At 38.1% G+C, this 23895-nt stretch overlaps 1 protein-coding gene across 4 annotated transcripts in view; it reads left to right on the top strand.

The window, feature by feature from the left end:
• ripor2 (RHO family interacting cell polarization regulator 2) overlaps nt 1-23895 on the top strand; it is a 61172-nt gene that overhangs the window by 29558 nt on the left and 7719 nt on the right. For all 4 annotated transcript variants that reach the window (XM_020707345.2, XM_011481282.3, XM_004074377.4 and 1 more), the window contains exons 2-12: nt 9024-9144; nt 12498-12653; nt 12889-12967; nt 13205-13228; nt 14094-14147; nt 21469-21618; nt 21957-22020; nt 22382-22425; nt 23005-23130; nt 23209-23357; nt 23734-23863. In XM_020707345.2, coding sequence (XP_020563004.1) covers nt 9024-9144; nt 12498-12653; nt 12889-12967; nt 13205-13228; nt 14094-14147; nt 21469-21618; nt 21957-22020; nt 22382-22425; nt 23005-23130; nt 23209-23357; nt 23734-23863 — 1097 coding nt within the window. The remainder of the gene's footprint in view (nt 1-9023; nt 9145-12497; nt 12654-12888; nt 12968-13204; nt 13229-14093; nt 14148-21468; nt 21619-21956; nt 22021-22381; nt 22426-23004; nt 23131-23208; nt 23358-23733; nt 23864-23895) is intronic.

Genomic DNA, 23895 nt, shown 5'->3' with positions numbered 1-23895 from the left:
GAAAGGATACAATTACATCATCAGATAAGGTGATTTGTTCACTAAAACAGAATGAGGATAAAACTATTTCACAAAACAGTATTTGTTGAGGCAAAATGTGTGAACCAGGGTCTGACTTAACTCAGATTTCAAGTCATGGAGCTCCATCCTCCTTTTTTAAATGATTACTGGCAGAGGGAACAATCATATGACTGAGTTGCCTCTCAGCTGATTCTTAGTATTTATAGAGTCTAGACTGGTTTAACGTCGACCCCATAAAGCTGAACAGTGAATCTGGTTCAGGACCTCATGTTGTTTGATTTTTCTTCTCATCAGGGATGAGCTTGATTTTTTGGAAACGAACAAACGAACCAATTGAGGGTGGATTAAGATTCCGGCACACTATATTTTGCTTGTGTGTGATCTGCTTTGGTGATTGCACAACTTGCAAGACAGTTATATGATTTGTTAGAACTGTTGTGAGCAACAAGTTCCAGCTTTGTGAAAAGGAATGCCCATAAAATGTTTCATAGACTGTCAAGGTTTTTGTCGTGTCATTTGGATATGTTTGCAGCTAAAAAACAATAGCTGTAGATGCCCATTGACAGATAGCCTTGGTGTCTTTAAATTTAGACTGGATGAAAATTCTTCCAGTCTAAATTGAGTGTTTAGTCCTAAAAAAGGTTTTTGTAATAATGACATTAAATGAATATCAGCCAAATCGGTCATTTATCGTCACCTTAGCATCTGAACTGTTTTTTTTTTCTTCTTTTATTTAACGTTTTCCTGACATTAAACCTAATGTTAGGTTGGGGTTGTGAGGCGCTGCAAGCTAGCTAGGAAGTGAGAGTAAAATAAAGGGATGATGGGATGTTTGCGTAGGGTTGCATCTGCACCAACAGACTTGCCTACAACTTGAAGGCTAATTTCTAATGAACTACTGTCGCTCTGCAGAAACTATTTCCTAGAAAGCAACACAATTTTTTAAAGTTTTGGCTAAAAACGGCGTAATCATAATTAAAAGACCACTGGGAACGCTTTTACAATCGATACAAATGTAGTTGAAGTGGGACTTTAAGGATCCTGGTTTGGTTAGATTGGTTACCCATTGTTCTGATTTTAAAAAGTGTTTTATTGTTCATTCAGCTGAATCATTGACTAGAATTGATATAGATTTTTAAAAATCAATATTCATTCAAACCAGCTGAGTTACTGTTGTAGATTCTAAGTATCAATAAAATAATGCAAGTTCAACCCTAATTGATTTAATATGCTCTATGAAACATAATGAAATCTCAATGAATTTTGGAATTTATTAATGAAAAAATGGAAACGAATCAAATCATTTTAGAAGAGAGTTCCAGTCTCCAGGAGTTTGGGGTCTTTTAGGACCAAATAGTCTCACACAGAAACCGTGATTGGAGTAGATCTGATCTTTGAGTTGTATATCATACTTATCTAAAGCCACCAAGAGATGGAGATGGAGCTTACTGCATCTTTCTTTTTGGCTCCTGATCTTCCAGTACAAACCCAGAAACCTCTTTTGCTTCTGCAGTTGTGCTAGTTTATTTTCCTCAACCTTTTCCCAGGATCACATGATTGGTGTAGTCTGAGAAAATGAAGGGGTCGGGACAGAGGAAGGGCTGATGATGGGGTTTGGGGACATGCAGCTGCTGTTTCAGGTCCATTACTGTCGACAGCATTGGCTGATCATGTCTGTGGTCAGACTCCAAGCATCTCTGAGACATAATAAGATGAGAGGAGAATAAATCGATGAAAGATGTGAGAATCTCTCTAAAGAAATCCATCTATGACTTGAGTTTTCATTAATAAACCATGATGAAATTTTAAGAATACAGTCCTAGCGAGAATAACATAAATAATAAAAGTCTGGTATAATTTGAAGGTGCTTGGCAACACAGTAGGAGGCTGTTTTTTCTGCTATTTATAGCATATTATTGCACCAGGTAATGTTTTCATTTTTAAAAATACGCCTAAAAATTTTGTTTGCCACAAGATTTATTCTGTTTATTTTCATCAAAAACAGATCGTTCCAGTCGTATACACCTTTTACAGAACAACTCTCATTAAATGTGTTTCATCTGTACGTCTCTGCTCCCCTCGATTGTTTCAGCGCAGCTTTCTTTGTGCCTTTTGGCACTTTTTTTTTGACTTTTTTGCAACAAAAAAAAGATGCAGAAAAACTTCTGCCACAAGAGAAATCTGCTTTTTCTCTCCCCCATTCTGTACTACACCTAACCTGCATGCCTGTTCCTAAAGTAGTTTTTGCCTTGTGAATGTAGCTGTGTATGAAAATTTGATTTAGAAGCAATATCACGAGCTTCCCACTAAACCAAATTCCCTTTAGCAGATGCTTCTGTGGCAACTCCTCAAAAACTCGGCTTGTGAGGAGGTGCTGGTTTTTCCATGTGGTGCACTTTGCCTGCGGGGAGTTTGGGATTTTAAACAGCTTGGCTCTAATATTGTCAGCGGGTTAAGAAAGCATTTGATGGACAAGGGATTTAAAATAAGCTTTCTCTTCATAAAATGTTTCCTACTGTCTTATATCTTAATGGAAATGTAGTCTATAGGAGTTTAACCTCTTTGGATGATTTTTGCTTTTGCTTTAGACGTTTTAAACGTGCAGTGTTCATGGTAAAGGCTGGAGTTTATCACCAACTGCCACTCAAATCACTTCCCACAAACTCATGAATAATTGAGCAGATTTTCAGCATGCTTGTGCAACTTCTAGGTTCGGCTGGAACACGTTACCTTCTTCCGGGTAAACATTAATGTTTACTATTTCATCACCGCTGTAATCTGTCAAATCTGATTTGCTTTTCCTATTAAAGAGTTTTAATGTCTCTGCCACTTATCATATAAGTTGTGTTTTGCTTTCTACCATTGCTCTATTCACTGCTTTATTCATAAACAGCCTTTTACAAATGCATCCCAATGCACACAAATAAATAAATAAAAAATAGGACATGCGCAAATAAAACTTGTAAAAACAGGCCACTTATAAGTAGAACTCCGTTGGCAGGTTTTGTTTAAATAAGTAAATAAATCTGCCGATAGGGTAAGAAAAATGGTTTTAACAAGAATTCTAGACACTGAAACGATGGCCCTTAAACAAATTACTTTGCTATTAAAAAACTTTCTTGATAAGATTACTTTTCTTACAAGACATAAAATAAGATAATTTCTCTTGAAACAAGGGTCATTTTACTTTCTTAAGATTTAGTCTTTACTGTGTATAAAGACATGAATCGTACTGTAGATAGGTTTGTTGCTTAAACACCCTCAGGCCTCTAACACGAGGTTGTGTGTGTGTCCTAGTTCTTGGCAGCTGGTTGATAAGCGTTGCTTTATGTAACTCACTTTATCCCTTTTTTTCTGTTGCCATGGTAGGCTAATTTATACAGGCATTTGGAATTAGGCTTCTCTTGTTAACATGCACTTTGAGAAGACGCTGTTTTTTTGTACACAAATTCAGGATTATTCAGTTGTTGCATGTGGGTGTCAACATGGGCTCAGCTATTTTAATTTGAATGCGAGCATAGACCTGGAAACTGTCAGTGAAGTTTGCGTTTGGAGCTATAACACAAAATACATAGTGGAACATGTCAAGATGTTGCAGAATCTGTTTTCTTGTTGGGATTGTGCACAGAAGTGCAGGAAGTGAGTTGTTACCTACTCTGCACCTTGTCAGAAATCCTTCTACAATCAGTGGGATTCCAGGTCCTTGATTGTTTTGTGATGGTGATTGGAAATGTCTTTTGATTGGCTGGTTTAATGCCATCATTGTGTAAAATTAGTGACCCCCAATTTCTGATCCATGTATAATCCGGCCGGTAATTACAGTGTAGTTTTTGGTGTTTTGTAATTTGGCTTTTGTATACTGTCACAATGGATTATAGAAAAGCTTTCACAGAGTGATAGAAGTGAAGCCTCAGCCTCCACTCCACCCCTCCACTTTAGGTGACTCAGAGCTGGAAAAGGAGGGAAAATTGAGTTCTGCTCAAACTGAAGAAAGGACCTTTGATAATATGACATTTTTGACAAATCTGTTCAAGTCTTAGGAGAAACCCTGAGATTTAACAAACTACTGCTTTGCGTTATGTAAAAATTTAGGCGATAGGAAATTATAAAGATGGCGCTGATGATGAGTTAGCGGAAGTGACTTTAAGACCCTATCTGATGAAAATTGTGTGTTCTTGTGGCATTTTTCTGATGGAGGACAAATATAATAAAAATAAGTTTAAAATTGCATTTCAGAGTATTTATTTATTCAAATCGTTGGGAATCAGGATCATACAAAAAATGCCTTTAGAAAAAGCTTGTAGTTGTCACATGGAAAATAAATACCCCGTCTGAGCTGGCATCTGGCTCAAAACTCTGCTGCTGTGATAGCTCTAATATTCGTCCCTATTTTTGTTGCACCGGTAATGTTAAGTTGGGGTTGTGAGGGGCTGTAAGATAGTGGGAAAGAGTGTAAACAGATGGATGATGGGAAGGTGAGGCGGGCTTTCTCTATGCCAGCAGTCCCAGCCACAACAGAGGTGAATTTCTAATGAAGTCTTACACCCCTGCAGTACCTATTTCCTAGAAAAGGACAGTTTTTTTTGGCTAAAAACTGCCCCATAATTGAAAGACCATTGGGCACGCTTTGAATATAGATCAAGAGATGATTGGAGTGGGTCTTTGAGCTGCCAAAACGTTACCACGGTAAAGGGGCATTTAGACTGAAAAACAGCTAAATTATTTTTAGGTTCATTCTTATCTTTGGGTTGTTTAAATTAGTTTACATATGAAAATAATCATTTTCATCCTAACTAAAAACCTCCTCTTTGCAATTTGGCAAAACAAGTATGTGCCACTGAAAGGAGTTGAGGCCTAACAGTCTTGGATTACAAGAAGAGGAAGTCACTCCTGATGAAACTGGTCCAGCTGCTGATGCATGTTTGTGCATGTTGATATTCTACAGTCAATAAACTATATTGTTTCAGCTTTTATTTCTGTTTTTACTTATAGTATTTGTTTTAAAATTATATATTTTTTGTTTGTTATAACACCTAATAAACTACATTGGATGATCAAACTTTATATTAGAATGAACTGGAAGGCTAATAAAGTATTGGGAAACATGTGGGACTCTTGCATTAACAGACCTTTTTTTTCTTCTTTCTTGTCCTGTCCAACTGCAGAGCAAACAGAAGACAGCTGAAGGCTTATGTTGGACGTATTTTATTATTACAACAGGGGGTTATGAATCTTGCATTAACAAAACTATAACAGAAGCAAACTGGCAACTAGTGTTACTTTACACTCTCATCGTCCTGTTCTAGTTTTTTGTGTGTGTGTCGCCTGTTTGCCATTTGCCGACTCCTGCTAAGCTGCAGCTCAGCATACTGATCAATCACACACACACATTCACAGACTTGCAGGTCTTCAAGGCCGAGACAGTGGAGCAGTGAATAGATGGAGAGACTGGGCGGCTGTATTCAATATGCATGGAGGCTGGCCCAAAACCAGGACGCTGCAAGTGGGCATTGTTGTCGCGACTCTGAAAGACAACGTGTGCAGCAATGCTAAGAGGCACGTTGAAAAGGCTTTTTTTAAGAATTGAATCCAGCTACTTGTGAGGCACTGAGAGTAGATGGGTTCGTACCATAATGTACGTGAAAACATTATTAAAGAATATTCTGAAAATAAGTCATAATATAGAATGACTTAAATAATTAATAACAGCACTTTTTTTATTCTCATTTTTGTTTGAAACAAATTTACCGCTATATACTGCTAGATCAGATAACTACCAATAAGGCTAATTTCAATAAATTGGCTCTATAGAAAAAACACAGCAATGGGTTTTTAGTGGTTGAATAAACCTTTGTTGCTTTAAAAGGTGCAGTGCCAGCAGCTGCACACACTGACTTGAATTTAAAGCACAGATAATAATCTCAGTTTCTGGGGGAGATATATTATCTTTTCATGAAGTGGCACAATTATTCAGTAGTGCAGAGGTGAGCCTCAGAAAATGGCTGCAGGGCAGACATGGTCTCTATTTACCAGTTTGCATTAAGAGTTTAGTTGGGAGGCACTTTGTGACTGTGAAGCTTTTTGTCTCGTTTGAGTTTAGTTCTGTTTGCATCTGAATGTCTTTTTTGATGACATGAGAAGAAAAAAACTGTTGTTCCCCAGAGTCCTCATTACAAGCACCACATACCGTTTGGGAAAATCGAAAAAAATGGTTGAACCCAAATGTTTTTTTGCTCTCCACCAGAGTACTTCACATAAATGTAGAGCAAATGGCTGGAGGACTCTGAACAGTGTCCGGCATGTTCTATCATTACCCAGAAGGCATGAGGTAACAAGATGTACCATCATTTTCCACCCACTGCCTCCTCTTTTTAGGACGGTGAGTCAGAAAGTCTCAGCAAAATAAGAATACATACAAAACTGAGGTGTTGGACTACAGACCAGATGAGCCCAAATGCTGCAGAACACTAACGGCTGCTCTCAATTGTCAGGATCGTATCCTACTGTTCTTTAGCAGAATGTTAAGTGAGAAGCTAGCCATCATATATACGGTTAGGCTTTTTGGTGCAAAGTTGAGCCATTTAACAATGGAGTATTGCATCACCCATAAAGGGTGGTTTACTTTCAGTTCCAACCAATTCAATTCGATTTTATTTGTATAGCCCAATATCACAGCACAGTTGTCTCAATGGTTTGTACAAAAACACCAATAATTGTACAAAAACATAGAATTAGTCATTAAATATGAACAATATAGTTAAGTGCTAAACTTAACCACACTGACCCGCCTTTAGACCCTGGTTCTCGGAGGAAAAATGGTGACTTAAGTCAATTGAGTTGCCATGTTTTTGTCATGGTGGAACCAGAAATCGACAGTAAGCAGTGATTGGTCGAAGTTGGTTTGAGTCATCGTTTCTTTGGCTACCACTCTCACCAATCAGGAGTGAGCATGTTGGAAGGCCACACTTAAATCCGGGCTCAGAAGAATCTGGCTATCAAACATTTCGAATGTTTGACTTGAGAGCACATACTTTTTCGAGGCATCTGATAGAAACTTACTCTACAGAGAAAATATCATGGAAAAAAAAAAGGATTAGTAAGAATGAAAAAAAAAAAGGTAGTAGATCAAGAATGGTTATTCCGACCAAAATGAAGACTGAGCTGTTTATTTCTTAATAGATTTCTATGGAATTTTGGCCTCTTGGAGCCATCAGGTTTGGAACTTGAGGCAGGAGGGATCACTCAGTCCGAGTCTCCAAAGCTCACAGCAAAGGATATACAAATGAGATTCATCTAACATTTAAAGATAGCTTTTAGTTCCTCGAGGCAAACAATTTACTATAAATAACAATTATAAATGCTTTTATCTGTCCAGGCGAACATCTATCCAACCTTTCAGACTCGTACGATGACAGCTGATCTACTTGCTATTAATAGCGGGACAAATGTCAGTTGGATGGTCTTTTGTGGCCTTGCTGCAAAACAGGGTTCCAGTCTATCTTCAGCCCCCATGCAGGGTCATTATGTTACACCTTGTGTGCTGGAGACAGCAAAGCAGATCATATCAGGATTATGGCTCAGTCCCTTGTAGTAAGGTGAATGGAGATGTTATGTGTGGGTCTGCTTGATTATTTGAGCACTGCCCACCCCTCACACAAAGGTACTGAAGAAGAAAAGGGAAAAACGGGATTTAATCAAGGCCTAGACCACATGGGACAAACTCAAGGCCCGCGGGCCAAATGTGGTCCGCCATGTCATCTTATGTGGCCCGCAGAGCATACAAGTTTTTAATTTCTTAAAATAAAAAATAAAAATGATGTGTATTTATTCATATCAAGGGGGAATTGGACTTGAAATATTGGATTGGGCAACTATACATTAGGACTTAAACACTGTCCATATAACCTAACATGACAGAATCAAATTTAACATAGAATAACAAGCAAACATATGTTTTTATGCAGCTGTAATAGCCATTTTAAAAAATTATAATAAATAAATTATGAGTCATTTAACATTAAGGAGTGGTTACATTTATTTTTCATTACATTTAGTTACATGTATACCTTATATCTGGCCCTTTGAGGACAGCCACTATGCTGATGTGGCCCTCAGTGAAAATGAGTTTGACACCCCTGGACTAGACCCTTTAAAAGGAGCGTTTCCCCACCTTTGTGAAGTGATTGTTGTAAATATCCCAGCTTGAAGTCATGGCCATAAGTGCAGTGGTGATCCCTAGTATTCTTATTTAAATATATTCGAAACTGTACTTAGTTGCCCTTTAGAAGGTAAAAAAAGAAGAAGAAAAGGAGAAAATAGCTTTATTGCTTTCCTCATCTGGCAAAAAATAATTTCTCTTGCTGAAGCCTTGATTAAGTTATCTCAGAAGATTCTTCCTCCCTCTGGGTGCTTGATCTCTGCTACATCATTATGTGACAACTATATTTGGATTTTTCTTCATCTATTTTCAGCTCGCTCACCAAGTGCCCATGTGACTTAGGTTGCATTCCACATCTCTCGCTTAAAAAAGGTTCAATTGATTTTAAATGACCTCATGGAGGAGTCCAAACTGGATTTCTGACATTTTCCCTTGGTATTAAACAGACGTCAGTCATTTACAGAAGTTGAGCCCTCATTGGAGGTGTGACAATTTTTTCAGACTTTTTGAAAGCTGACTGGTGTCTTGTTCTGCAGCACCTGCCTGAGGAATAACGGTAACAGCTGAGGTATGTTCAAAGTGAAGTGGTGACAAATAGGCCGGAGGAGTCGAGGCGTGTTGGCACAAGCCCTGACTCTGACTTCCACATTGCACATGGCAAACGTCAACATTTGTGGCTTCTTTCTGTTCTATTAGCACTGCAGTCAGCCCCTTTGTGCCTTATTCTCCATATTGTAAAAAAACCAAAAACAAAGTCAGCTTCACTGCAATCTGTTTTTGTCTGAATACTGTCTTTATAGTTGATTTAAAAATTAAAAGGTTTTTGTGTCTTTTTCGTCCTTAGGAGTGTCGTCTCGTATCCCGGACATCATGGCGGCCGGCACACACTCCCCTGGAGGGCCTAATGGCATAATACGGAGCCAGTCCTTTGCGGGCTTCAGTACTCTGCAGGAGCGACGCTCGCGGTAAACACACGCCAAAAAAAATATGATGAAATTTGCTCATTTTAGGGGTAAGAGTTGAAGAAAAAGGGGTGAATGCAAACACTTAATCCAGAATATCAACCCCAAATATATATATATAATTTAAATGATTTAGTTTCTACAGTGCTTAGATGTTGTCAAAGTATGTTTTTTCTGATATTGATAGCTATAGTCAGATTACACTTATCGATGTTGTAGATTGTTGTGCAGCAGTTCTCATGTTTTGTTCAATACGGATTGGTGTCATCAGATCAAAAAAATCACATACCTTCTGATGTCAAATGTTGTTGGAATCTATGTCAACCAAACCCAATACTTTATCTGTTCTGGAGAGATGCAGCCGACAGAGTTGATCTCACTATAAACCGCCAAAAGAACTCAGTCATCCAAGTCTTATTTTAAATAGTTGTACTGCTTTATTGACGTCAAGGTCTGTCTGCAGAGCACACAAAGCTGTCCATCATACCTTTGCTCATGAGAGAAGCAGCAGAGAAGCTTCTATGCTCACCTTAAACAGGTCCTTCATTAATTTCTCTGGGGTGAATGAGGCTAAACGTTTCTTTAAGATCTGCGTTTCTAAGTGAAAATGTACATAAAAGCTGTTTATGCAAAACCCTGGGTACATGGGTGCTTAATGTTTCTCCATGTTTCATCAGGAGTTTTAATTTATTAGTGCATACAAGCCAAATACTTAACTGTATTGACCCAGAGTCGAGGATTTCTTGCCACATTGCGGGTCAGTGCTTTCTCAACTTAGAGCCAAACAGATGAGTTATTGTGTCAGTCTTTTTAGATGATAACAAGTGAACATTTGTGATCTTGTATCAGAGAAATCCTTATCACGTTCCCTTACGTCTTTTGCACCTTTTGACTTGTTCTGGCTGCTTGTCTACCGGGGTTCTGGTACTGCTGGGAGGACCCCCTTCCTTTGCCTCTGCTTAGCTGTAATCAGGTGGAAAGATCTCAGCATGAGCGAATGACAGCGACACAAGGGCTCTGATAAGTGAGGCGAACAGAGACAGATATGACTTTTGCAGCCTGAAGATCGGGTTACAGTTACTGCCAGTGAGCAGTCTCTCCATGCGTGCAGTCATGTGTGTGCCTTTGTGCATGCTGTGCAGTTTGAGTGCAAGGCAGCAATATTACAATGATTATTCTGTGCAGTCTTGTGGGTGTGTGTGCGTATATAAGTGTGTGTGTGTTTGTCAGGAGACACTGCCACACCACAGCTTGTGTGACCCGGGGGCCATGCGGCACTTCAACTCATTGTTGCCCTACATTTGTAGCATTTTAACTGGAGCTTGTGCTGCTGCCTCGCAGAGAGATGTGGCGTGTTTCAGCTTGTAGAGCGCTGGAACCGCCAATTGGGTAAATGAACGTAGCTTGAAAAGAATTGATCATATTTCAAAATAAGCTGCAAAATCAGATTTAATCTCAAAAATCGCACTTTAAAAGCACTTATTGGAGTCTTGGCTAGAATTAAACAGAGTCTCACACTGATCATCTTTTGATCTATTTTCAAAGTGTTCCCAGTGGTCTTTTGATCATGATGGTGCTGTTTTTAGCCAAAATAAAAATAAAAACTGCCTTTTTCTTGGACATAGTTTCTGCAGAGCGGCAGTAGTTCATTAGAAATTTGCCTCAGAGTTCTGGGCAGGACCGTTAGCATGGAGCAACCCTGTCCCCCTTCCCCTCCCAGTTGCTGAAAGCGCTTTGTTTACACTCTGTCCCTCTAGCTTACAGCCCATCACAACCCCAACCTAACATCACCTATTGAACAAAAAGGGTGAGCAATATTGGAGCTATCCAGCCGTACAGTTTTGAGCCAGCTCAGCCAAGGAAAACAAAGACGTTCGTGGATTTATTTACCTGCAAGTGGATACATAAGAACCATCAGAAAAATGCCACAAGGACATGTTAAAACCACCACAAACACGATTTTCATTAGAGCAGGTCTCCAAAGGTAGAAAACATATGTGAAGTGATTTGATTTTGAGGTTTATACCTGTTATTGTACAGGATCAGCATTATCTGACCCTCAGACATGCACAAAGTGCACCCATTCTTTATCAAACCCACTTAAGGAATGTTTCAGGTGTCTGTGAAGACCATGCCAGCCATCACAGAGGCAGATCATGGTTCACCCTGAATAGCTGCCAGTCCATGCAGTGACAGACAGCCACACACAAGCGCACACACACATACACATACATAGCCTGCTAAATGACGAGCAGGGTGGCATTAGGTTCCATTTTAAAAAATTTTCAGACAACCTAACATTTTGAATCCCCAATCTTCCTGTCTTTTGGCAGACACGTCAGCACTTGGCCACTAAATCTGTAAAAATGTGTTTTTGGTTGTGTGTGGAAGTCACAGTGCTCAGAAACACCCATTAGGGGAGTATATTATCTCTGCTTTGTGGGCAATCTTGCATCATATTACAATATATCAACAGAAGAAGGGATTGTAGGCGTTTCTGCATTTCTCAACTATGAATTTGCATTTGACATTTGACTATTTTAATTCCTTGCACTGATCCACATGCCCAATAATCTGTATGTTTTATATGTTTTCCTACACCTGCTTTAAATGATTGCGCCATTATCAGAGTTTGTCGCAGTTCAGTGAAGAGCCGGATTAGGATGCATTGGAACTAGGGAAACTGGTGAAACGTGCCTGATGGAGGGAGCCAAGACAGAAATGTGGTTAAATCTGGTTAGATGGTTTAGTGGTTTATAAAGATTCATAAAACAGTTATGCTCTGTTAAAATATAGCAACAATCTGGGCCTTCTAAACAGGTTAGCAGATGGGCTTTTTGCCTACACCACATTTGCTGAAGGCTTGTAGCTGGAAGGGACGAACGAGCAGTCAAATGTCACTAAGTGCCGGCAGCATGATTGTGTCACCTTGTGAGGTTTTGTAAGTTCACTTCCTGGGAAAGATAAATGGTTGCCATGCAAAGGTCAGATGGTTGAGGTGGGTGGGTGGATGGAGGGGCATCCATTAGCATGTGTTCACAGATACAGAGGTGGTATTTGGCACATGTGTGACAGCGATGAAGCGTTTCATCTGTAGGTTGGACGGATTTACTGCACGTTTGCCAGTTTTTGCTGAGGGTGTTTGAACAGTGCACTGTTTAGATGAATCCATGGTGAGACCACTTCATGTGCATTCATGGTTTGCTGTTAAAAGATAAACCAAACTGATACAAGGAGCCCGAGCTGAGGCAAACTATGTATGATTATTAGTTTTAGAAAATAGATATTTTTTGTGTTTGTTGCAACATGTTTCCTAAATATCATAGGTCTAATATGTAGACTGCGTGTGTTTGTAGGTGCAATTCCTTCATGGGAAACTCTGCAGTGCCGAAGAAGCCTCAGTCCAAGCCCAAGAAGCCCCACCTCTCAGGTCACAAAGGGGGCAGCAGTTCCAGAGAGCCGCAACCCAAAAGACTGGAGGAGGTTTACAATGCCCTCAAACAAGGACTAGAGTGAGTAACCCTGACACTAATGTCAGTGGGTATGACCTTTAATTAAGCTTAAGAAGCAGCTAATAGATGACCAAAAATAACCTACAAATTGAAACGTGTAAAAAGATTTTATTTACACTTCCATCAGAGTTTATATAACTAAATAAATATTTGTCCATGATTTTACTGTAGCTTAAATGACTTTTTTTGCCGCAGTCATGATTTGATGTGTCTTTATTTTGTTATTGTTCCATAGTGAATATCTCGAGGTTCATCAAACGGAGCTGGACAAACTTATGTGTCTGATGAAGGACATGAAGAGGAACTCGCGTCTGGTGAGAACCACAACATGTCAATCTGTACAAAAGTGCTGGTAGATACCAGGAAATCAGACATGTAAACTCTATTTATCTCCATTTAAATAATGTAAACATGCAGAGTTGGAAAAAGTCGCTATGTAAATATAGTTTACATTTAAATGATGCACTACTGCGATCTGCTTTGCATTATTAAGTTAGCAGTTGCAGCTGTGTTTTCTCAAGTAACTGTGTGTGTGTTTGGTTTCTCTCCAGGGAGTGCTGTATGATCTTGACAAGGTAAGAAGATGAAGGAAAGTTACACTTTAACAAGATGGTTTGATGCGAGTCAACTGTATTTTTGATAGAATAACAAAAAGACAAAAAAAAAAGTTTAGAAATGCAGGAGCAGAATATCATGCTGAGAGATGAACACAAGTAAACCAGAGATCATGGGACATATTACCTTTAAAAATCTATATGTATTGTTTTTACAAAAACCTTTAAAAAATGTTTCTAATGTGAATTCTGAAAAATGTAAGAAGGTGTACAAAGGGGGCTGTTGCTAAGAAACTTTAAAAAATATAGAGTAGCTTTTAAAGCTTTTCAATTTTTTATTGCATCATGCAAAAATAAGAATCTGAAATATTTGGTTATTCTTTACTTATTTCTCTTTCAAAATATTTTTTTCTTCAAAAATGCCAAGATAGGCATATGCAGTTGTTTTTTATTAATTATTTTTATTAATTAAAATTAAATTAGTCTTCGCGTAAGAATGCAATATCAAAATATTATATAAATGAATCCTTTTTTCTTTCAAGTAATTTATTATATTTTCTTGCGTGGAAAACATTTTTTTTTGTTAATATAAGTATTCCTATAGTAATCAATTTTATTTGACAAGTCAAACATGGAAATGTCAGGGTTGCTGTTTGTGAGAAAAATAAAGTAGCTTCAACATTTAAAAAGGATAGTTATCTACAATTTAAGTGCTTTTATTGAATTTTATTTTATTTTTCATTTGTGAATCAGGGATACAGTTTAAGTTCTAAATCACATTGTATTATTATTTTTTCACAGTTAATATAGCCACATCTGTAAAACACCTGCAGCCATTTTTACCCCAGAACAGTACTGACTTCTTGTTGTCTGTCTATTTCTGCAGCAAATAAAAAGCATCGAGCGGTACATGAGGCGTCTGGAGTTTCACATCAGCAAGGTAAGTCGTCAATTTAATCCTGCATATTCCAGCAGCTGTTGTTTGTTGGGGCTTCATCTGATTGATCGGCATAATAATATTTTGCCATTAAGCTTCTTTATATTTTGTATTTAACGTTACAACATTAATTGAACTGATCATTCTTTAACTTTCTTAACTTAACTTTCTTAACAGCTTCGATGGATCTTTTACTTTTAATAAATCGAAGAGAAAAAAAACTTCATTTTAGACTTATTTTTAGCTGAAGTACAAAAAACTAGTGTACAAGAATATAAAAAATTTTTTTTTTATTATTGTCTTGTTTTTGAGCTTTGGTAACAAATCAATTTCCCTGTCATGGAATCTGTTAAAGTTCCATCTATCTGTTAAGGTTATATCTATTTTCTTTTGCAGGTACTTGAGCCATGTACATTTTCAATTTATTAACATTTCATTTCCTCTTTTAATTTATTTTAAAGGCATTTTTATCTGCTTAATTTGACTTTTTTACTATCCCACTGCCCTCAGTAATAAATAAATAAATAAATACATTTTTTTTTCGTTTTTTTCTTTGAATTTGTGATTCTATTCATGAACCTGGTTGCACTTTAAAAAAAAATCATTTCAGGTTTTGTAACCTAGATATCACTGTATAAAGGCTAAATGAATTAGCGTGGCGTTTTATTAAAAAACGGCTTTTGCCGTTGTTGTTAACAGTGAACACTTGCTGTCACGTGTATCTGGCATATAAGAAATGGATGCAATAAGCTTCTCACTCTTTTGTGTTCTTAAGATAATTTCAGTTTGCCAGTATTTCTCCAGTCACATTCAACTCTGATCGGACTCTTAAAGACAATTTAAGTGTGATATTGCTGCTAAAAGATTATTAAAACCTAATAATGGAAAAATAAAACTTCAAAAACTGTCCTTTGAGGGGGGGGTTGATGGTTGAAGGTTATGGGTAATCTCCCACTTGTGTCTATTGGTTTTATTCTGGTTCTGATATGGTTTCCTATTCCTGCTAAAGAGCCAATTGTTTTTTTTTTGTTTTTTGTTTTTAACTTTGTGTCGTTTAGATTAAAGGAAGTGAAGAGGAGGTGAAGTGAAGGTGAAGCATTTTACATAAAGTCGCTTCTTCATTCCATCTTTATTTCAGGAATTTCTGTGTAGTGAGGCCAATCCGTTGCTGTCTGTGATCTCAAAGGTTTATAGTAAGGAATATCTTTCAATTTTTATTTAGTGTTAATCTCAGGAAGTGTCCACTGTCTGAAAAGTTCATGCAAAAACACCCCCACCCCAGGTACGTCTTATGTGTAATTTCTGCAAAGGCTGCCGGCTGGAGATGTTAATCCCTTACAAGGTTGTGGTGCTTTTGACTTTTTCTTCTTCGTCCTCTTTTGTTGTCCAGTAATGGTCTCCCTTGCTGTGCATCAAATCAAACAAGACAGCAGGTAATCAGAGCACAACCCCAAAGAGCTCCCAGGGTAACCATGGTGACGCATAGACAGCCTTTGAAGTCTTCAATGGGGCTCAAGGAAAGCATCTATTAAGTGACATTAGTCCTTTATGTTCACATAAATGCCTTCTGGTATTAGCGCTCAATTTTTCCTCTAAAAAGAAAGGAGGAAAAAGTCACAAGAAATGATAGTCATCAACAACAAAAGATCGTTTGGAGCATAGAAGTTCCAAAAAACTAAGAATAAAAATGTCAATTTTTCGATAATCACACATCTTGTAAAATTCATCTCATGTAAGCGATGTTGCCTCCAAGGCCGAGGACAGTTCTCTGCAGCGTCTGTCCATTTGAAAACAAACAGAAAACTTGAACAGAGTGGATGATTATTCTGTCTTGTGAAGCTGGATCTGAATTCTTTCACACAAAACACTGTCAGGACCTTTCTTCCTCACATCCAAGATTATTTTAAGCTCCTCTGTTCTTGGAGGCTCTGCTGCAAATAGACTCCAGTAAATGTATGAAAAAGTGAAGCAGAACATGATTAATCTTGTTCGGCAGGTAAAAGGCCTCTTCTTGTCTTGTTGAATGAAGCGTGCAATGCTTCCCTATTTTGTTATTCTAAAAAAAAATCTCCAGCTTCTCTGAACAATGATACTCAGTGGGGCTCTTGTTAAAAGGGTAGATGCTCCTCCATCAGTTAGAAAATGATTCGGAGTATTCTTTGCGATTGCATAATCTTTTAATAGATTTTCTAAAAACATCTGCAATTTGTAATTCCATAAAATCTGCATTTTTGTCTACTTTTGTTCCACATCATCTCTTAGATTATACAATTTGTCATCCTTAAATGTCTAAAAGTGTTGCATTTATGCTAATTAAAAATAGCAAAAACACATCCATCTGCTGATAACCTGCACCACCTGAGCTCTTTTTATATGATGACATTTCAGTGTGCAGAAAGGTGCCTTTACTGTCGTTTAAGAGAACAATGCCATTTATCATGTTATAAAAGAAGCATCCATTAGTTTGAGTTTCTCAGGTGGAGTCTGACATATGATTGGAAATGGAAAAATCTATAACTATGAATGTAGGCTGATGGTTCAGTAATGAAATGATTCCGTTTTTGATCCGAGAGGTTTTTATAATATGCCGGTAAACAAAACAGGACTTGGCTTAAACCAGCGCAAGAGATGGTCAGGTGTGCTGTGGTGTAAAAAAACATTTACCATCGCCAAGATATCAGCTCTGTGTCTTTCCTGGTTTCACACTGATTAAGTAATCATTTTTATTCAAGACACTTTGATGAGAATGTCTGCATAATGTAATTACAAGCTACAGAGTTTCCTTTTATTTATTTATTCAATTATTTAATTTTTTGGATGTTGGTGTGCCTTGTGATTTTTTTTTTTTATTAAGGGAAAAGTGGACCATGGTGCAAAAAAGCTGAAAAAGAGTGGTTTAGACCTAGTCAGATCAGTTTAAAAGCGTTCCCAGTGTTTTAATGATGATTATGCCATTTTTATCCTAAATTTAAAAAACGCATTCGTTCAACCCTTGCACCATTTTCTGAGCCAGATGCCAGCTCAGATCCGGAAAACACAGACGATCTAATTTTCTGCAAGTGGATGCATCAGAATGGAGCTGAGCAGCAGTTTTTTTTTTACGTGGAATTTTTCCGTCTGCTCCTGATTCACAACAGTTTGAGTAAAGAAATACTCAGAGATCAAGTTTTGAGCATTGTTTTCTTTAAATGTATATGTCCTCCATCATGAATAAAATGCTACAAGAACATGTTAAAAACACCAAAAACATCATTCTTCAGTGGGTCTCTCAGCTAAAATCGTTATTCTTGTATTGCAGTCACTATGAGCTGCAGTGTCCTAGATCAGATTTTAGTATTTGCTTCTTGGGCGTGTTTCTTTGTGCTGGACAGCTGCTGCGAGCAATGAATTTGACAGTCATCCATCAGTTGGTTGTTGGTTTGTGACTCACGTCTGACTCGCCTTTTGTTCCGGTGCCGCCTGCTGATGTCTGCACAGTAATTGGCTCACATGGAGGAGGCAGGTGGTGCAACACAAGCACTCCGGCTCCCTGCATTGGATGGAGTACATCTCTGTGGTGTATATGTTTGTCTTATGCACACTGATATTGGTGGGGCATCATTAAAGAGATGACTGACAGAGATTGAAGATGAAGGAAGCAGCTGCCAGGATTTTCCACTTCTTCCCGTCAAAGGGGGGGGGGGGGGGTGTACATGTTAGCCACACGCCATATTCAATCCAGAATTAATATTTTGTATGTTAACAACACACACACACAGTTCACCAGAGAGGTATTGGATCTTTGATGTTCAGGGTTCGCTCGCTTTAATCTGCACATCATGGATAATCACACACACATGTCCAGACATAAAGGTACACTCAGTAATATCCTACAATCTAATGTATTCACTCTCAGAAAGGCCAGTTGGATCATTTTGATTAAATATTGTTAGATATTGTTGTCCCAATGAAAACATATCTCAAATATGTACATTTTTCTCACATTGTCTTATATTTTTGATGGGTTTCCTCTGGGGCATATCACTTATTACATTTTTAACAATATGTGTGTTTATTGTTGAGACATTTTCTTGATCAAATATTAAAAAGACAAGTTGAGTGCATACATAACATTGCAGTGTTGAATTATGTCATAATTAACATTACATAATGATCAGTTTACAGAAGCTGTTTAGTTTAAATCCAGAAGGACAAACATCCAATGTCTATTCAGAGTTTTTCGCCAGCGACATACATGTTTTTCCAGGGAAAACATCTGTTTTTTTGTCTAGAAGTCAAAAATGTCTGACGACCAAATTGAATTAGTATCCATCCATTTGTGCTGAGATTCCTTTCTTGTCTTTGTTTGTGTTTTTTTTTTTTGTTTTTCTGTGAGGTAATGCGCCTGAGGTGCAGCAATATGCTGATGGCTGCCCTCTAGAGAGGAGCCTGGCTGACCTTCAAATGCTCGCATCCTTGCAGGCTGTAAGGGTTTAGTAATTGGGGACAAGCAATAGCTTCATTAGCTGATTACAACATGCTAATAGAATGATGGCTGTTCTAATGGAAATGTTTGTTATACAGTATGTAATAAATATAAAACATCTTGTTTTATTTATAGATTTTAGTGCAAAGATTTGCAATTCTCAATTTGTTCATTACATTTCTTCTATTTAATTTTTAATACATTTTTTTTCCTTATCAAGGGGTGACTAACATTTCTTGTAGCCAGTTTTATGCTTTTTCCAAAACTTTTCCTTACTTTTAATCTTTTTTTTTTAAGATGGTTTGTTAGTGATTCTGAACCAACTTCATACAAATCGGCACTCTAAAATAAAGTTGAGGTTGGGATGTTGTTTTAAAGCTGGGCCAGCTCAGCTGCTGCCCACCGCATGAACCACATACCACAGCCAGACAGACAGACAGTCGGGCTGGGTACCAGCCGGGGGTGGGTGAGAGCCTAGAGCCAACTGGTTTGAGGTGGAGTTGGTGGGATCGGGTTGGGTGGGGATCTGTTTGTCTTTAGAAACACTTATAATACCATCTGACTTTCTGTCTTCCTCTGCATTCTGGGAAGAAACTTTGAGCAGCAAACAAGTTTGGCTTTATTCATAAACTTTTGTTCATGATTCTGGATAAAAACTTTATCATCCACTTTATTATCCACTTTTACCCATAAACGTTTATTCATGAAAGTGACTGTGTGTGTTCTTGCAGTGATCGTTTGAGGAGACGACTAAACAGTTAATGGAGCTGCATCTCTCTAATGAATGCCGTAAAGAGCAAAAAAGGCATTAATTTTTCAGCACTAGCAGCAGGCATCAATATCTCAGGGTTGAGAACTCACCAGCAGGCTTTTGTTTTGCCTTGTTTCTGCTTCAATTTTAGGCAAACTTATTGAGCCAAAACAAAAAATACTATCTTTAACCTAAACTGAGCGAATGGAGGATAATTGGATTAGATAGATTATAAAATACAGTTTGGTTTTGATCCTCGTTTGTTTAACGTTGAGGGGAAAAAAAATGGGTCAAATTTGTAAAATAAAACACTGGTGCATATGCATTTGACCAGGATGTTTTTAGTAATGTCTCATCACAGGATAGAGTTTGAGATATTAAAGTGTGGCTGGGCAATTAGGGAGAAATTGAGTTGAGTCATACTATTGCAGCATCTGTTTATCAGCTGAGATGAGCACTGGGAGTGTGACAGCAGGAAGACGAGTTGTTTCTTGCCTCTGTGGTTATGAGGAAGATCAGAGCGGCGCTGCAGATGGAGGCTCTCTTCAAATGAACTTTAAGCCCCGTCTGATGTTCTCGTGTTGCCTCGCTTTGGGATCGTCCCTCCGGGGTTGTAGTCTGCTCACTTCAAGACTCCTGATCTCTGTGTTTGTCTACTGTTTAAAATCCCTTTTTCCTTTTTAAATCCTTCCATTTCTGTGCATTTTTCCTCTTTTATCAGGGGAGTTTCGCTTCTCATTCGTTTATCAGAACATACATTTTACGTTCTAATGTGATTCAGAAAAAACATTTCTTTTTGTTATGATACGTTTTTAAATAGTGATAGAAAGTGATCAAAGGTGGTACTTTCATTGATAAAATTTTGATTTTGTACGTAAAAAAACAACAGGGAACCTAAAAAATGTTTTTTATTAAATAATTGATATTAAAAAATCAAACCCAGCATTAGTTATTACACATTATGCATTTAACATGTTTTAACAGCATCAATTTAATAATGATGTGTTTACTGAATGAGTAATCCACTGTAAAAACTGTCATGCAATGAAAAAATAAATAAAGAAGCCAAACAAATGGTATTATTTTCATTTAGTTTATTTCACTTTTTACTCCTTTGCAAATATATTTGTTGTCATTCTTTTTTTTCTTTTTCTTTTTTAATCTGTTGTGGGTTTTTGCTGGCTTTGCAGTTCATTGGTAAGCATAACACATAATTAATAAACAACTCTGTGGTCTTTTGGTGGAGTGTCCGCTCTTCGACTGAAAGTCATGAGTTCAAACCCATGGTTGTTATAGCAAAGGCTCTAAAAATGGGACCGAATACCATACCTCCCAATTTGACATTCAGCATGGAAAAAATCAGCATGGAAAATCATGTTATTGGTCTTATTAATATGTTCTTGGGGCATTTTTCTGATGATGAAGGGAACGCACAAGGGAAATTCATCACAAAAATGAATTTCTAATAATTATTTTATTCAAATCAAATCAGGAGCAAAAGAAATAGAAATAGTGTGTTTGTGACGTAGAAAATACACTGGATGGGCCACAAACTCCTTGCTCAGAGCGCTGAATAACAAGGGGGAAGGGGTTGCTCCACACCAAAGACCCCGCCCACAAATTCAAGGCAAATTTGTAATAAACTACTGCTGCTCTCCGGGAACTATGTCTTGGGGAAAAAAATCCAGGTTCTTTGATTTTGGCTAAAAACAGCCCAATCTGAATTAAAAGACCATTGGAAACACTTCTAAAATAGATCAAAAGATGTGTGGAGTGGGACTAAAGGATGTTGGATTGGGGGGTTAAACCACCAAATGGTTCCCAAACTACTAATGTGACTTTGACCTTAACGTTACAGGTTTGAAAAATAGAAGAAAAAAACTTCTTCGTATAGTAGGGATCCCTCTGATGATGTTGCAGATTACAGTAAATGCCGGTCATATCAACAGCTCGTCAGGTGTTGCCTATCATAGCTTGTTTTACCTAACTGTAAGGCTTAAACGAGACTGTATTTAATCCTCTGAACTATTTACACAGCTTTGCTTGAACGTGTCCCTGTCATTGTGACCCTCCGATTAAAGACAAAGCGACTGTGCCTGTGTGCTCAGGTGGACGAGCTGTACGAGGCCTTCTGCATCCAGAGCCGGCTGAGGGACGGTGCCAGCAGGATGAAGCAGGCCTTCTCCTCCTCTCCCTCCACCAAAGGCACCAAAGAAAGCATTGCAGAAGTCAACCGCCGCTACAAAGAGTACACAGAGGTAGTCCCACCGCTGTCAGTTCTAAACCCCACTTACTAGAAGATCTTTGTGAAGTAATGGGCTCAAAAGCAGCAGTTTTAACTGGGGTGCTTTAATCCAACATTATAAGCATGTACAATTAGCACGTATGCACTGAACATTAAACCACGCCCAAAACAGGATGCAGATTACTGTTTACACTGATTTGCAAACAGTGTCATGTAAAGCTCACAGCACACAGCTGTGTCATCAGCTGCTCTGAAAGGCTTAAAGCAGACCACCCCTCCATTTTTAGCACTTATTGACTTTGAAAGGGTGTCAGACCTGAAATTCAGCCTAATCTCCCTCCATTTGTCCAGAACATGAGCACCTTTGAGGTCGAACTGGAGAACCTGCTCGGGGAGTTTCATATCAAGATGAAGGGTGAGATCAGATGTGTCCACTTTGTTTCATTCTTTTTGTGGAGTTTTCGTCTGTGTGGCTAAACAGTTTGTTTACTTCCACCCAAAATTGTATGTTTTTTTTAATTATTTGCTGCTAATTACCCACTGATTCTACAATGTTGTTTTTAATATTTAAATTTCTACATAAATGTTTTAAATCCTTTTTCTGGGACAATGAAGTAAAAAACAAAAAATAATGTATCAAATAATGTATCCAAAAAAGGGTTTTAACTGTCTTTGCCTGTAGTTATTCAATCTACCATAATCCATTTATCATTATTGTGTAACTGTTTTTTTCTCTCCCTTCTTTTCATTTTTAATTTAAAAAAAAACATTTGCAGGTTTGGCTGGATTTGCTCGACTCTGTCCTGGAGATCAATATGAGGCAAGAATCTGAAAAATACTTCTTAAACTCAATGAGATGTTTCAGCAAACATGTTGACATGTATTCAAATAAAGCATTGTAAGTCTATAAATAAAGCAAAAAAGTAAAACTGGAAAGGAAAAATCTGATGACTTCAGGTGAAAGGAGACAGGCTTTCCTGCTTATTTGCCCACAAACACAGGGTGTGAAAACAGAGTCAAAATGACCACAATAAGGATGAAGTGCAGGGAATAGTTGAAAAAATAATTTTCAATGGTTGAGCTTCAAACAAAACTATCAGTTTCTACTTAAATTACAGAACTTGTTTTGGAAGTGCTCATCATGAGATGCTGTTTTTGTGAGGATGGTGCATCAGAAATGAAGCCAAACACACTACACCTTTATACAAAGCAACCGAAGAGCTTTATCATTGTTAAAGATCAGAATAAATCTTCCTAATTATGGTTATTTGACCATAATTACTTATAGCTGCTTTTTTAAAGGAATCTACATCTGTCCTTGAAAATTTAACTGCCAAAATAACATACATTTGGCGAGCTGAAGGAAGAAAGTTAGTCAAATTCTTTGCATGTTTGTTAGATCTTTATGCGGTACGGTCGCCAGCGGTGGAAGCTGAAAGGCAGAATTGAGGTGAACTCCAGACAAAGCTGGGACGGAGACGAGATGATCTTCATGCCTCTCATCTCTGATCTCATCAACATCAAGGTACCCCATGGAAAAAAGCTGAGCCGATGCTGCTGCCTTCCTCTGCATTCAGGTGGTAAAAGTGTTCGTTTGCCTCAGGTGACGGAGCTGAAGGGCCTCGCCACGCACATGCTGGTGGGCAGTGTCATCTGTGAGACCAAAGAGCTGTTCACCGCCATGCCTCAGGTGGTGGCTGTGGACGTCAACGACCTGGGAACCATCAAACTCAACCTGGAGGTGACGTGGTAGTAAGTACAATTATTTATTACTCATTTTTGAATCGGAAATTATCCCTTTTTTTAAATCATTTTTTTTATATTCAAATATAGAGAAGCTTAATTTTAATGATGTTTTATGTGCTGAACAAATCGGTGTTTTAACCTTAACCCCGAGCTACAAATTGCTGGGTAGCAGATTGCTGAAATGCAGCCAGTGTCTATTTTCATCCCAGTACAGTTGAAAACTGACCCCAGCATGTTAGGTTGAACTGCTGTTTGCTGCACATTCAGTCTGAGCTTCTAGGTGTCTCCTGCCCTCTTGTGGAGAAAGTTGGCTACCACATCTTAATGACAATTCCATAAATTTTTCTAGATCACATAGTTTTGCGTTTGTGTTATCCTGCAGCCCCTTTGATGTTGAGGACCTGACTCTGTCATCTGGCAACTTGAGCAAAGCTACAGCTCTCCAGAGGCGAGTGTCCGTCTACAGCCAGGGCACCCCAGAGACCCCCACTTTCCAGGACAACTCCTTCTTTGTAGGTTTTTCTTACACACCTTTACTAACAGT

This window comes from Oryzias latipes, chromosome 11, assembly GCF_002234675.1.
Source record: "Oryzias latipes chromosome 11, ASM223467v1".
NCBI lineage: Eukaryota > Metazoa > Chordata > Actinopteri > Beloniformes > Adrianichthyidae > Oryzias > Oryzias latipes.
This window is presented reverse-complemented; position numbering and strand designations above follow the sequence as displayed.